Source organism: Ranitomeya imitator, chromosome 1 (assembly GCF_032444005.1).
Source record: "Ranitomeya imitator isolate aRanImi1 chromosome 1, aRanImi1.pri, whole genome shotgun sequence".
NCBI lineage: Eukaryota > Metazoa > Chordata > Amphibia > Anura > Dendrobatidae > Ranitomeya > Ranitomeya imitator.
Window position 1 is genome coordinate 569,058,167 of NC_091282.1, and position 16,270 is coordinate 569,074,436.

Here is a 16,270-nt window from a genome sequence, read left to right on the forward strand (position 1 = left end):
ATCTAAAATGGAATATAATAATAGGACTGTGGGTGTATGCTACTGTTACCAGGAGGCTGACACTAAGTAAACATAAAAAAAAAGTTTAGCTCCTCCTCCGCTGTTTACATCCTGACACTGGCCGCAGGTGAACCCAGTTCATGCTTGGCGTCCTTGGATGCGGCGTATTGTGCAGCATTGGTTGACACGCAGCCCCCCGCAGTGTATGACACGCAGCCCCCCGCAGTGTATGACACGCAGCCCCCCACAGTATTTAGCAGTGTGGGCACCATATCCCTGTTAAAAAAAAAAAAAAAAATAATAATTAAAATAACAAGTAGTTATATACTCACCCCCTAGGATCCAGCGAAGCTCCGGTGATACGCGCAAGACCGCTAAGTCTTCTGGGTAGTTTCTCAATGCATCTCTGGGACCGGAAGCTGGCAGCAGGCGCGAGCGCATCGTCGGACGACAGAGGGTGAGAATAGGGTTTTTTTTTTTTTTTTAAATTATTTTTTACATTAGATCTTTTCACTATTGATGCCGCATAGGCAGCATCAATAGTAAAAAGTTGGGGACACACAGGGTTAATAGCAGCGGTAACGGAGTGCGTTACCTGCGGCATAAAGCGGTCCATTACCGTCGGCATTAACCCTGTGTGAGCGGTGACTGGAGTGGAGTATGGAGCTGGTGCCGGGCACTGACTGCGGGGAGTTCCGCTGGACTGTGCCCATCGCTGATTGGTCGTGGCTGTTTTGCTGCGACCAATCAGCGACTTGGATTTCCATGACAGAGAGAGGCCGCGACCAATAAATATCTGTGACAGACAGACAGAAAGACGGAAGTGACCCTTAGACAATTATATAGTAGATTGCTTTACTCTGAACTTTCAATGTCAGGCTTGTCTCAGGGTATAGCTTACTAAATGCTTCACATCTTATTTCTTCACAGTCTATGAAGAGGGGAGGAGGGAGGGAGCATGTTTGTGCTGAATCATATTCCAGAACACAAGCACACACACAAACACATATATGTCCTCATCGATCCTGCTGTTACTGTATTTCCGAATTTGAGATGTTAGAAAAGTTTTTCCCCTTATATTCTATTGTAGAAATCGTACTCACTCAGCTGCGGCAGGAGGAAGACTGGAGGTGCATTTCTTTAACCCCTTACCGGCATCAGACGTACTATACCGTCCGATGCCGGCTCCCCTGCTTTGATGCAGGGCTCCGCGGTGAGCCCGCACCAAAGCCGGGACATGTCAGCTGTTTTGAACAGCTGACATGTGCCCGTAATAGGCGCGGGCAGAATCGCGATCTGCCCGCACCTATTAACTAGTTAAATGCCGCTGTCAAACGCAGACAGCGGCATTTAACTACCGCTTCCGGCCGGGCGGCCGGAAATGACGTCATCGCCGACCCCCGTCACATGATCGGGGGTCGGCGATGCTTGTGAATGGTAACCATAGAGGTCCTTGAGACCTCTATGGTTACTGATTGGCCGTCGCTGTGAGCGCCACCCTGTGGTCGGCGCTCACAGCACACGTGCAATTCTGCTACATAGCAGCGATCAGCAGATCGCTGCTATGTAGCAGAGCCGATCGGGTTGTGCCTGCTTCTAGCCTCTCATGGAGGCTATTGAAGCATGGCAAAAGTAAATAAAAAAAAAAAGTTTAAAAAAATGTGAAAAAAATAAAAAAAACAAAAGTTTAAATCACCCCCCTTTCGCCCCAATCAAAATAAATCAATAAAAAAATATCAAATCTACGCATATTTGGTATCGCCGCGCTCAGAATCGCCCGATCTATCAAATAACAAAAAGTATTAACCTGATCGCTAAACAGCGTAGCGGGAAAAAAACTCGAAACGCCAGAATTACGTTTTTTTGGTCGCCGCGACATTGCATTAAAATGCAATAACGGGCGATCAAAAGAACGTATCTGCACCGAAATGCTATCATTAAAAACGTCATCTCGGCACGCAAAAAATAAGCCCTTAACCGACCCCAGATGATGAAAAATGGAGACGTTACGAGTATCGGAAAATGGCGCAATTTTTTTTTTTTTTTTTTTTTTTTAGCAAAGTTTGGAATTTTTTTTCACCACTTAGATAAAAAATAACCTAGTCATGTTTGGTGTCTATGAACTCGTAATGACCTGGAGAATCATAATGGCAGGTCATTTTTAGCATTTAGTGAACCTAGCAAAAAAGCCAAACAAAAAACCAATGTGGGATTGCACTTATTTTGCAATTTCACCGCACTTGGAATTTTTTTCCCGTTTTCTAGTACACGACATGCTGAAACCAATGATGTCGTTCAAAAGTACAACTCGTCCCGCAAAAAATAAGCCCTCACATGGCCAAATTGACGGAAAAATAAAAAAGTTATGGCTCTGGGAAGGAGGGGAGTGAAAAACGAACACTGAAAAACGAAAAATCCCCCGGTCATGAAGGGGTTAAAGTAAAAAAAAACGTCCACACGGCCTTATTTGCGCCATAAACCCTTAAGCAACATCAGAAGGTAAACAGCATCTAGAGCCAGCAAAACAACACAAAATGTCCTTAGTCGGGTTCTGCACACTCAGCCTGTGGGCACACAGGCTGGGCAGTGTCCAGCACGCAGGTTCACTCTGGAGCCACACACACAGGAGGGCTTTTCCCTCCCCAGACACTTGACCATATGCCAAATACCAGCCTCCATTATGTAGGCTGTAACCACACCTACAGGTGAGATATGTGGGTAGCCAGACCCGCCCATCTCTCATAGCTACCCACAACCCTGTGTGTTTGTTTATTTTTCTATTTTTCCCCTTATCTGTAGAGGAGGAGCCTCACTACTTATCATGAACATAAACTGCAACACAGATTCATCTCGGCTAAAAGTCTAGACCTTAGGGATAGGGCAGACATTTATAGGACACTTCATAACTTTACCAAATTCTTAAGAAAAAAATATTCCCCACAAACTGTATTGAACTACTGTACCTAATTTATTACCATATGTATTTTCAATCGGTCCATTTCATACCGACTCCACCAAAATGGGCTCAGACTCCACAACTCTGACTCCACAGCACTGCTCGTAACACCACACCTCCCAATATGATTGATGTACATAGTCTGATTAAACCAAATATTATAGACACCGGAGTATATATCAATATTTGAACCTACACAAAAAATAATACCCCTAAAATATAACTTAATATTGTTAAAGTAAAATTACCCATATATAGCAGGGTCAGGAGAATAACACAATCTTATAAATACTAAAAAAGGATAGAGATAAACTAGATGAAGGGGTGAACTCTCCCTTTCTCAACCTACCTTACCCCGGAGGTTGGCACCCTAAGTTCGACATGGTGTCCCCTCCTATTGCGGGCACATGTCAGCTGTTCAAAACAGCTGACATGTCCCGACTTTGATGTGGGCCCACCGCCGGAGCCCATATCAGATCGTGGGATGCTGACATTGGCGTACTAATACTTGCCATTTTTCTAGCATTAAAAAGATACATACTTGTTAGCTCAATGTTGTCTTTGGATGCTGCTGGGGGTCCATTCTGGGCACACAAGTCTCCTTTTCCTCCTGGCAGCTGGTAATGCAGTGGCTTCCTTCTCAGCTCTAATGCTATACCACCGCAGAGACCAGCAGGGCAGAAAGTTATTTCTCTTGGCTGCTCTGCACTGAGACCACCATCACTCGGCTTACTAGTTAGGGATTCACATTGCTGAACACTAGGTGGCACTAGATTAGCTCACAATGTCAGAAAAAGATCTATACTTATTTGCTTTAAATTGTAATTTCTGGGACACAAAAAAGCAAAACCATGCATGAATGGTTGCTTTTAGACTTTATACCATGTCTGCATTCATGTAATTTCACAAAATCAGCTAAGAGCTGTTTATTCTGCAGTAATCGCCGAGAGTACCTGCTCATTGAAGAAACAAATGTACTAGAAAGTCAATCTACAGTACTGTCCTAGTCTGGTAAAACCTCATAACTGTGATGGGTCCCCATCCATAGGAGTGTCTCTGATTTGCCCCAATAGCACATGTCAAGGAAAAGAACAGTTGTGCTTGTTGGATTTCAAAATTCCCCAAGCCTTCTTGTTCAGCTGAAGTAGGAAAAAATGTAAATAATGAAAATCTCATTATACGAGCATCTAAATCACTATAATTTTTGCTAGTGAGATCATAAATAAAACCTACAAGAAACAAAATGAGCAAAAACCCTGCTGTAACTAAGTAAAAAGCAAACGTGCATTAAATAACACAAAGTTCTTAGTAATACTGTTTTGATCAAAAATAGCATAAAAGCCATCCCACCGTCGTCAAGGTGCCTGATTAGGATGGTCCTACGCTGTCTAATATTAAAAACCTTACTGTGTGTCAGAGTTGACCTTTATGATCTGGTGCTTTTGTCTGCCCTTCTTCACACCTTGAGGTCACCTCTGACACATGCATTTTATTGCAATGTAGCGGCTACCAAAAAAACGTAATGGTGTTTAGAATTTTATTTCTCATGACACCGTATAGCGATCTTTTTTTTATATATATATATATATATATATATATATATATATATATATATATATATATATATATATATATATATATATATATATATATATATATATATATATATATATATATTTATATATTAATAGATCGGGCAATTCTGAATGCAGCGATACCAGATATGTGTATATTTGATAGTTTTTTTTTTAATTGTTTTATTGTGAAAGCAGGGTGATTTTGAACTTTTATATTTTGTTTTTTAAATATTTTTTTTTTCTTTTTTTTTACTTTTTGCATGCTTCAGTAGTCTATATGGGAGACTAGAAGCTGCAGTTGTCTGATTGCCTCTGCTATAGATCAGATTGCATGTGTGTAGCATAAATGCTCACATGCTATGAGCGCCGACAATGGCAATCTGGCAATGACAACCATAGAGGTCTGCTGCAGACCTCTGGTTGTCATGCCAACCCATCAGTGACCTGCGATCATGGGACGAGTCACTAATGTGTGGGATTAGCGATGCGCTTCTGGTAAGCAAAAGTTAAATTCCGCTGTGAGAGAAATTGACAGCGACATTTAACTAGATAACAGCCGTGCCATATGCCCAGAAAGGTGCAGGCTCAGCTCCAGAGCCCACACCAAAACGGGGAGTCTGATATGGGTGTACTATTACGTCAAATGTCGGAAAGGGGTTAAAATACATCCACAGGTGTCTCTAACTCAGATGTTGCCAACAAACCTATCAGAAGCATCCAAACACATGACCTCATCATATGGGCAGTTCTTCAGAATTGTTTAAAGGCATAGTAATCTTAGTGTATGTAAAATTTTGACTTTGCAGTAAGTAATAAAAATGCCTTAAAACATTCTCTTATTATTCTGGCATTTGGCAGATATTAATAATTATGGTAATCCTAATTGACCTAAAATGGGAAAGGTTTATTCTGATTTCATGTCAGATATTGAGAAAAACATGTATGTATATATATGTATATGTCTTTTTATATAGTATATGTAAACTTCTGGTTTCAACTGTATGTGTATGGTGACAATAAAACTCTATCCATCATCTGAATCCCATAGTGTCAGTACCAGAATTATAGCCGTACTATGGAACAGGCCCTATGATGTTAGATAAAGATAATACAAAAAAATCATAATAACAAGAGCATGAGTAACAAATTTCAATTCTATAAAGCAATAAAGTAATGATAAATTAGTACCTATAGTACCGACAAATAGCCCGATATACTGTATTCATGGAGATGGAAAATGTATGCACCAAATAGCGCTCCTTTCTTATCAGCCAAGACATGTGGCCTAACAGTAGTTTTTGACAACATAAGGGGCATCAACGCGTTCGGGAGAAATTGCGGAATAAATTGTGGGGTCTAGTTTCACCTATTAACCCTTGTGTAACTGACAAATTTGCAGCAAATACTAAAAATTAAACTTTTACCGCTAAAAAGTTATATTTCCACATCACCATGTTATAAAATTTTGTCATGCACCTGTGGGATCAAAATAATCAATGAGGTCAACATTGACACATGGTAAGGTTTTTAATATTAGACAGTGTAGGACTGTCCCAATCAGAGTTACCATGATATGGTGGGATGTCCTTTATGCTATTTTTTATCAAAAACCGTATTACTAAAAACTCTATTATTTAGATGCGCTTTTTGCTTATTTACAGCAGGGTTTTTGCTAATTTTTTTTCTCTTGTAGGTTTTATAAAAACCAAGTAGCGCCACTTACCATCCGATCTTTGAAATGTGCTCAAACAGTAGTGTACAACCACATATGGGGTACTGCCACGTTTGATAAAAAATTGCATAACAAATTATGGGGTCCATTTTCTTCTAACCCCTAGTGTAAGTTTGGTTTGTGCTAAAACAGTATTTTAGCGGAAAAAAAATCCCTTTTTATTTTCACATCTACATGTTATAAAATTTCATGAATTGCCTGTAGGCGCAAAATGCTCAGTACATCCTTATTTATAAATTCCTCTAGTTTCCAAAATTGGGTCACTTGTGGTTGGGTTATGCTGTTTTGGCAAGTCGGGGTCTACAAATGCAACATAGCATGCACAATCTATTCCAAAAATCAAATGGCTTCCTTTTCCTAGCCCTGCCATGTGCCCAAACAGCAGTTTTTAGCCACATATGGTGAATCATCGTGTTCAGGACAAATGGCATAACAAATTATGTCTGTTATTTCCTATTATTCATTGTGAAAAAGAATACATCTGGGGCTAAACCGACATTTAGCAGAAAAAACCCTTATTTTTTGTTTTCACATGAATATTTAGAAAAGTCCTGTGATGCACCTACCGGTTCAACAAGCTAAACACCCTCTTACGTGAATTCCTTGATAGGTCTAGCTTCCGAAATGCCGTCACTGGTGGGGTGGGTGTGGGGGGGGGGGTCCTCCTGGTACCTCAGGGTGTCTGCAATGTATTCCAGCCAAATGTACATTCCAAATACCGCTTCTTCTCTTACGAGCCCTGTTGAGTCTCCAAACGGAACTTTTTGACTACATGTGGGGTATCGCCAAGCTAAGAAGAAAGTGGGTAACAAACCTTGTGGTCTGCTTTTTATGTTATCACCTTGAAAAAGTGAAAAATTTGGGGCTAAAGCATCATTTTCAGTATGTCGATTTCATGTTATCAAATTCTGCGCTGTACCTGCAAGTTCAAAATGCTTTACTATACCCCTGGATAAAATCCTTGAGAGATGTGGTTTCTAATATGGGGGGTTACTTGTGGAGTTTTCTGCTGTTTGGGCATCTTATGGGCTGTGTAAAAGCAACATAATGCCCTCAATCTAATTCAGCCAAATTTGTGTTCCAAAGTTCAAATGTGAAGTAGTCACCCACATGCATCGTTCATGGCCCGGGCATCTGTCCACACCACCTGTAGATGTGCAGTTGAAGGATGATTTGGCTCTATCTAATCTCTATTTTAATGCTGCTCTGTACCATGAGTGTTTTTCTTTACTTATTTTTGGTGGAGACCAACAGCACAAAACTGTCACTGTATTGACAGCTAATGGTGCATTTACACTAGTAGATCAGCGAATGTGTGATTAACTGTTCATTACAGTGCCAAATAATGGTGAACAAGCCTTCCTAGGAACTTTCCTTTTACAATAGTCTGGCAATGTAAACAGGCTGCCGATGTCCGAGCAAAACGCTCATTTGTTATGTCAAATGATATTTTGATTTGCACAAAAGATCATCTTTCTTTTCAGCTCATCATCTTGTGTATGGTTATGTTCACATGTCTAGTAGTGATCAATTAGAACAGAATGCAGCAGTACCTTCACAACATTTGACCAAGTTTATGTCATGGTCGGGAAGAGGTTCCCACATAATGACGTAAATTTACCTCATGGCGATCATGCAGGCATAGAAGCGATGCCTGCACGATTGCTGGTGGGAGCTCGGCTTAAGTGAAATCTGAGCCTTGGCTGCCACTGCCAGGAGCGGTGCCTGCACAGCCTCAGACCATTTAGCCCACTAAATGCCACAATCACAGCTTTTAGAAGGCAGGGAGAGAGAGGGGGTTACTTTTCCCATTTGACCAACGTTCCAGCAAGGGCCCCATCATTGCCATGGCAACCCAAGGTCGTCATGACGACATCCATGTTACCAAGCTATGAAAAACCTGTTAGACCAATAAATAGGTATATTAATGTAAAACAAAAAATACACACATCTGGTATAAACCCAACCTATAAAACTGTCACACTGATTAAACCCTTGAACTGCATCCAACATCCACTGATTTGTGTTTCTTGAAAACACCCATTAAGTCACTAGCAGGGACGAGCGGACCCATGAGAGTTCAGGTTCTGGTACACAACCAGAACTTCAACCCAGAGTTTGGTATGAGTACCTGAACTTTTGAACTAGAACTTGAACTGCATTGAAAACATTGGATACCTGAAATTTGGATCTGGAAAATTCTGGCTCTCTGTCTGTCTGGCTCTCGCTCTGTCTGTCTGGCTCTCGCTCTGTCTGTCTGGCTCTCGCTCTGTCTGTCTGGCTCTCGCTCTGTCTGTCTGGCTCTCGCTCTGTCTGTCTGGCTCTCGCTCTGTCTGTCTGGCTCTCGCTCTGTCTGTCTGGCTCTCGCTCTGTCTGTCTGGCTCTCGCTCTGTCTGTCTGGCTCTCGCTCTGTCTGTCTGGCTCTCGCTCTGTCTGTCTGGCTCTCGCTCTGTCTCTTACCCTGCAACTCTGAATATTAATATGGACTTCCTGGAGAAATAAGTGTTTTGATGTTTTGCATCAGACACTGTGTCTGATACAAACTCCAAACTTGTAAGGTCGGATTCTCTGATCTCTATTCACTACACCTTTTAGATAAATTCATAGATGGATGTACTCTCCAATATAGGGTCACTTGAGGTGAGATTCTTCTCTTCTAGCAATTAGGGACTTTGGTATTTAGTCTGCAAACTGTTCTAGGAAAATCTGTGCTCCAGGAGGCAAATAGCGCTCCTTTCCTCCTGAGTCTCTCCGTATGGCTAAGTAGTACTGCACAGCCACATATGGTGTATTGCCACGTTCAGTAGAAATTGTGGGACAAGTTATAGTGCCATATTTATCCATTTCCCAGTGTGAAAATGTAAAATTTTTGACTAAAACAAAAATTTAGGGGTGAAAATATAATTATTTTTTCTTCACTGCCCAATGGTATAAAATTCTGTAACACACCCGTGGTGTCAATATGATCACTGCACCCCTAGGTGAATTCATTGTTGTTTGGTGCAGTTTGTAAAATGGCATTAAATTAACATTTTTGAGGGAAAAAGTAAATGATAGGTTTTTTTTCCCTTCCATATTGCTTCAGGTCCTATGAAGGGTTAATAAACTTTTTGAATGTGGTTTTGAACACCTTGAGGGGTGCAGTTTTTAGAATAGTGTCACTTTTAGGTATTTTGTCATATAGGCCATTCAAAGTCACATCAAATGTGAGGTGGTCCCTAAAAAAAGGTTTTGTAAATTTTGTTGGAAAAATGAGAAATTGCTGGTCAACTTTTAACCCTTATAACTGCCTAACAAAAAAATGTGCTGATGTAAAGTAGACTTGTGGGAAATGTTAGTTACACCACACAAAATAGTTAATAAATATCTAGTTTAAAGGCATACAAATTAAAAGTTTGAAAATTGCTAAATTTTTGACAAAAGCCCAATATTTTCACAATCGCCATGTTATTGGCTTAAATTGACCACTAGCGCGAAGTACAATGTGTTGTGAAAAACCATCTCCGAATCACTGGGATGTGTTGGAGTTTCAGGGTAAGCTATCTATAAAAATATTGGATCCGTTACAAATGAAAGAAAAATAGATGACTAATGGATCAGTTTTCCATAGACTTCAATGTTTTTAAAAAAAAATTTTAAAAAAAGCCGGCAGGGATCAGTTATTTAAAAATGGACTGAAATGTTGTCTGCACAAATTGTTTGTCAACGGATTGCTTTGGATCCTTTCTAACTGATCACTACTGGACATATGAACATAGTCTAAGCTGGACCTGCTCGGCCAAAAACAATGACCCCCTATATGTACTGAACCATGTATTACAGATCAGTCAGTGCGCATCTGAAGCGAGATCGGTCTTTGTAAAGGGGCTATCAAATGATTGCTAACTCGCTAACCTTGCTGCTCAGAGGTTAACGCCACTCAGGTCAGTGTAAATAGCCCTTAATTGTATGATTTGTTACATATTGTGACTTCATTGTGTAAACTCCTTGTTCTAAAGTTACTTTTCCTTACTGCCTCTTACTGTGTTTTCTTAGGCTTTTTCAGCTGGATTTGGGACCTCCTAAAACTTTGGAAGAAAGAAGTCCAGATACTCCTCAATACTGGAAACTTCTACGAAAGTTGCATATGTGGAGAAACAATCGTTTAGCCAAGACCAAGAAGTTTAAATAAATAATCTTATTGTTGTTTTAAAATAAAAAATATCTAATAAAACTAAAATAAATTGTCTCTTTATATATCACATGTCCACTTAACTTTTCAAGTTTAACATATGTAAAACAATATATTTGAACAGTATGTCTTCTGTTTAGAAAGAGAAAATAGTATTTTGTTTAATGTGTCACAGACCTGGTATGTCCTCCTAACTTGTTATGGGACTGACGCTATCGCGAAGACCCCCGTGGTCCCCATGTTCAAGCCTAATTAGTTCCAGCTTGTTAAACCTGAATGGGAAGGGGGTCACTTATCTACCCTTGTTTAGAGTTTGTAATAGGCTATGATTTACACGCTTAACTTGGACTTCTATGCATGCGTGTAAGTGCATTGTCCTTCCCAGTCATATGTTGCCAGGTGCTTTGTCACTAGTTAGAGCCAGTAAGAGATGTAGCGGAGGTGTACAGATGAGCAGGACCGTCAGTGAAAATCTGGAATGACAAGAGTAAATGCAGCCCTTAGTGTACTCAACCATGCTGACTGAGCTGTTCACATCTTTATGACGGAAAAGAGTTTGGGTTTGTTTTTACCAGGTAGTAATTACGAATAGCCTGAAAATATATACATTTTGCACAAAAACTTAAATTTTCTTTATTAAAAAATATAGTTTTGAAAAAACATAAAAAATAACAGAATATTTCATCTTGCTGTGTCCCAATTTAATTTTGTGGAAGCTCCAAAATGCCTTCTACAATTTTTAGACCATTCGTAGCTCATGCTAACCAGTTTGGTCAAGCCTCAGTTTTTGGTAAAACCATTTAAGTTTGCAGTAGATGGGATACCTTCATTAGTTAATCATGAAGACTGTGTGCACACGTTGCAGATTTGGTGCTTTTTTTTTTTCCTTACAGATTTTCTAGATAAACCTGAAGCAATCCTAATGCCAGCATAGTGAATGAGAAACCTGAACTATCAGGCAGGCGTTGAGTATTTTTGACTTTCAGATCTAGGGAAAAAAATAATTTCCTGTATGTTAGTTCTGTGCGTTTTTACCCTGCTTTTTTCACCATTCACTTCACACATCAGTCAAATTGCATGCCAAAGACGCACCTTTTTTCAGCTGCGTTTTTCCTGCCAAGAGCTGCAGAAGTGACGCAGAAGTGATACTAAACGTGTGCACATAGCCTAATAGTTTATTAGTGGTTTGTTGCTGATGAGCTTTCTATTTTAATTTAACAGAACATGTGTTGCTGTAGGTCAGATCGGCTGCCAAGTCTTATCTATGGTCTGAATATGTTCCTTGGCCTTCATCCGAAGAGCAGCAATGCTGGAGCTCCTTTGGTCTAACTCATCTAGCGGAAACTTGTCCACAAAGCTGCCCATGCACTGGTAAGGACCAGTGCTTAGAGGTTGTATAGAGGTCATTGGAGGTGCACTATTGAGGAAAGTGTGGCCTGTGTATGGTGACTGAAGATTTTGGGAAGGTGCCATAAATCCAGGCATGCTGTGCACAGTTGTAGCTGCAGTAATGGAGGAAGTGAGCCATGGATCCAAAGGCAAAGAAGCGCTTAATGGCCCAACACTTGTGGTTATAGGTGTCCTTGAAAATGAGAGAAGCGGGGAGTCATGAAGCTTTGCTGAGGAGGACTCCAACTTCTCCTGTCGCCTCCATTTAGCCCTTCTGTTCTGGAACCAAACCTGGATCAGAAAAGAAATAAGGATTTGTCAGGGATTGGGAGGCATCATTCTATAAGCAAGTGGAGTGGCAGGTGTTATTGAGGAAGGGCAAGATATCTGCTGCATTACGATGAGCGCAATTAGCTTTGCCGGGACCAGATCCCTGATAATGATGATTCCATTAACGGCTCGAAGTGTCTGCTAATTGGATAGAACAGTTTATGGATTAGGAAAGGGTGAAAAAGCACATGGGGTAATAAGGGGGGCTGAAGTGTCAATTAAACTGGACATGTTCGCTGAAGGGTTTGCAGGAGCTATTTTACTTAAATGGAAACGTAATTTTTGCATACAGCTAATAATCTGCTGTGCATTGGGACAATTGGCAGTAAAAATGGAGCCATAGCTTACTTTCCCAAATAGACAGCTGTATTAAGGATTTTTGTTTACAAGGCTGGTTTATTTGTCTTCAACTTTGCAAATCCACATTATCCTATGAGGCAGATCTCATTGTGGTTTTACATAGGTTATTCTGGGTTAGGGTCTACTCACACTGCATTAGCAAAGTATCATATTCACTTGGAGAATTTCCCTGCACATGTGGAAGACCTATCTCCAGCGTGCGAGCATACAAATGAATGTCGCCCATAACCACTATTAAATCAATAACATGTACAGCACGGCATGGCTAGTTTAACTTGGGTTTACATGGTGTTCTACTGCTCACCACAGAACGCTAGTGTCCAGCGAAGATGACCGAGATCAAGTAGAGCCATAAGTTCCACTGTTTGGCTCATTGAAGTCAATGGCCACAATTGTGGAACACCAGAATATAGTTTTTAATGCATCAGATAGAAGCCACCAACAGAATGCGGAGTTATTTAAACTCGGCCTATTTACTGTGTGTTTCCTGACTAAGCCTGAAGGATGCCGGCTGGGGCTTCTGTCTGAATACCCAAAAACCACTATTACGTGCTCCCCGTACATCGCCAAGGTCTTACCTCCTTGTCGGCTGTCACTCTTTAGAGCTGCAGACCATAAAGTTGCTGGTATGGAGTGGTGTGATCCTAGGCTTACACATATTGGAAAATGTATGTAGAGCTTGTAATAGAAAAACTATTTGTTGCCTATAACCGCCAATTTCAGTGTAGCTCTTATTTGATAGCTGTGCTTGCATTAATTGCTCTAAGAATGTTTTTCTTTTTGACATTATTTTACCCCCAGTTTATTTTATTCTCATAAACGGAATAATCCACTATTTCCTTACAAGTGCATTTTCTTTTCCAGAGTGCAAATCTATATGATTTTAAAATGCATGAAAGACACAAATGGCTGTTTTCTGATTAAATAGAGCAATTGGCTTATTAACTGTGCAAATTTGTTCCATGGCACAAAAATATAGGTTTTTCTTTTACAGCATGATATTAAAAGAAATCTTAAACAGTAAAAGTATGGACATGCTTATGGTTTATGTTTAGGAAAAGTTTACTAATGCTCTTAGTGTGGTTCCATGTATTTAAAAGAAAAAATAAAAATGCGCAAATTCAGTTCCCAACCACACATTCATGATCTTTCATCTCTCACCTGTACACGAACTTCTGGAAGGCTGACTTTCATGGCTAGTTCCTCCCGGCTGTACACATCGGGGTAGTGGGAACGTTCAAATGCACGTTCTAACTCATGAAGTTGGTAGGTGGTGAAAGTTGTTCGGTTTCTGCGGTGCTTTTTTTTAGGGAGTTCATCTTCTTCCCCTTCAGGGGGACATGATGTTGGTGTATTGTCGCCTCGTAGGTCACACAGGTCTCCTTCACATTTGTCTAGAAACATCCTAAATCCTGTAAAACAATAAGGTTGTAAAATCCCACAAACTGAGATCAACCGTCCCCATGTCAAACACAAACCCTTGTTCTGCCCATTTAAATGAAACTCAAGATGTCTGTTGTAGGAACGCCGCATATATAGCGTCATTTTTGTTATTTTTACAGTGGTTTTAGAAAGGAACTAAAATTATATTAGTAAATCATAAAAATGGTAATCCATGTTTTACATTTGCCAGAAGTAGAGCTGGCATATCAATACAAGGTTTGTAGAAATGAGCCAGTAGGAAAAGTCGTCTCATTTTGCTAAATGAGGGCATAATACTATAGAGGCGTATTCTAGGTGTCCCCAATATGAGGTAGGATGGGGGTACTAACAAAGGGACCACGCATGCTGCTGTTAGCTCATGGTATTCCAGCTAAGCTCCTTAGCTGAAGATCTGCTCGACTGTTGAGGGATTAGGAGGGTTTTGTCGTGTTACAACTTTACAAACGACAATATAGATGGTTTCCAGAAGGATACACTTTAGAAGAGATCAGATGGATCAACACGATGTAATATTGTGGTAGCTGCTGAAATGGTGTTAACCATCAGTGTTATATATATATCCTGTATGCAATTTTCACTACTGAAAAAAAAACCTACCCCATTTTTCTGGAAAATGTGTGTAAACGCTAATTTGTAGGAGAAGCTCCATCATGGACACTTGTAGGTTTCACAAGCTATAGTCATGATATCTAACGTCTTATGTTACGTCCTCACTGAGTCATATTGTTTAATTACCATTTCATTACCAAATATGCTGCTTGGATTTAAGGAAAATAATTACTTGCTTTCAACTTGTCTATCATATTGGGGTCTTAGATTTTTAATACTGTTTGCCACAAATAGTATATTGATGGCGGGAGAAATATTTTGGGCCAAATATTTTGTTTATAGGTAGTGTTTGCAGTGCTACTTATTAGCTACATGGAACAAAAGGGCTAAGAGCAGGTATGGATTCTGCTGGCCACATTTTTGCATTTGTGTCATTGCTTGTCATGGTTCTGGTGAAGCGAGATCACCATAAAACCCTACAGTGATGATCTAAGCATGCTTCAGTAGAACCATATGATTTCCGGAAATCATGGCCATAATATGTGATCGCAGCATGGTTATATCACAGGCTCTTGTAACAAATTCCAGTATTTTTTCCCTTTCATTAATTGTAACGCTCTTTTAAGCAGAGGATATATACTTGGGTGTTCCCCAAAAAAGCCACAGAACTTTCTCTGTAGAATTGAACATTTTGTCACAAATTCCCACATACGTTGTGCTTATTTTAAAATGTGGAACTATTAACTGTAGTCTTTTTAATTTGCATGTGTAGCAAACCCACATGTCCTGATTTCCCATGGCAGATGCTTCGGTTCTCAGAGGGACTTATGTTTCAATAGCATTACAAGATTTAGTTTACACTGAAAAATCTATACAAGGACTTGCGTTCTCTGAGGGCAAACTCCCCATCTCAGTAGGGTGGTCTTCGTATGTCTTTCTGCATCCCTCTTTCATAATTTGACTAAGCTTATGCACAATGTATATCCTCTTCCATTTCCTATACAGAAGGGAGCATTTATCACTGCAGAGGCCTTCAGTTGTACAAATTGGGGTGAATAGGGGGATTCTAGCATAAAAGATCAATCCCATTACTCCTGATGGATATCTATCCCCATGCCAGAAATCTGTTTATTTCTGACAACACATCAGGCAACATATGTAAACAATATATAGGCGGACGCTCATTTTACCTGTTTTAACTACTTTTGTGCTGCACCCGTGCTTCCACCGGTCAGGTTACCTGGCAGCGCCTCCTCTTGCTGCACTTAACTGCTGGCAAACAAACAGATCAGTCCCAAAATAAGATCCAGGCTTTGGAGATTTAAGCGGTGGTAGCTGGGAAGGGGGGTCAGCGTCAGTCTGGGATGAAGAACGCAAAAGAGCTGGTTTCTTGGCGAAATCTTCACAGATGTCCACAAGACTGAAGGAAGATTCCGCAGCCCTAGGGGATTACTTGACTTTATTAAAGTGTTACCTCCCCCTTCTAATGATGATTGGCACTGCCCAAGGGATGTAGTGAGAAGTGCAAAGGGAGGGAAGAATTGTTTTCATTTCTACAGCTGCCATACAGATTCACTAGTGTCTCCGTATGGTATGGATGTATTCATTTCATAGTCCATTGTCAGAATTCCAGAACCGAAATGAATGCAATAATTCAAAATTGTTCGCAGAACCTTGTCTATGGCACTGTGCGTTAGCGTGGGCAGAATACATACATTTAGATGTTAAAGGCCTGATCCTCCTGGACACCTTGTACGGTTCCA

At 40.3% G+C, this 16,270-nt stretch overlaps 2 protein-coding genes across 3 annotated transcripts in view; one reads left to right on the top strand and one right to left on the bottom strand.

The window, feature by feature from the left end:
- Positions 1–10,499, top strand: part of MRPL54 (mitochondrial ribosomal protein L54) — a 32,367-nt gene extending 21,868 nt beyond the window's left edge. For both annotated transcript variants that reach the window (XM_069767813.1, XM_069767812.1), the window contains exon 3: positions 10,301–10,499. In XM_069767813.1, the coding sequence (XP_069623914.1) occupies positions 10,301–10,436 (136 nt within the window). In that variant the 3' untranslated portion in view covers positions 10,437–10,499. The remainder of the gene's footprint in view (positions 1–10,300) is intronic.
- Positions 10,500–11,040: 541 nt separating this feature from the next.
- RAX2 (retina and anterior neural fold homeobox 2) lies at positions 11,041–15,929 on the bottom strand. The gene is made up of 3 exons (XM_069767811.1): positions 15,698–15,929; positions 13,677–13,927; positions 11,041–12,116 (listed from the first exon to the last, which is right to left on the bottom strand). Exons 2-3 carry the CDS (start codon positions 13,917–13,919, stop codon positions 11,676–11,678), a joined length of 684 nt encoding a protein of 227 aa, XP_069623912.1. The 5' UTR covers positions 13,920–13,927; positions 15,698–15,929; the 3' UTR covers positions 11,041–11,675.
- Positions 15,930–16,270: the final 341 nt, after the last annotated feature.

Coding starts and splice junctions, on each gene's coding strand:
- RAX2 (XM_069767811.1), bottom strand. CDS start 13,919: ATGTTTCTAGACAAATGTGAAGGAGACCTGTGTGACCTACGAGGCGAC. Junction 12,117..13,676: donor TTCCAGAAGTTCGTGTACAG/GTGAGAGATGAA, acceptor TTTCTGATCCAG/GTTTGGTTCCAGAACAGAAG.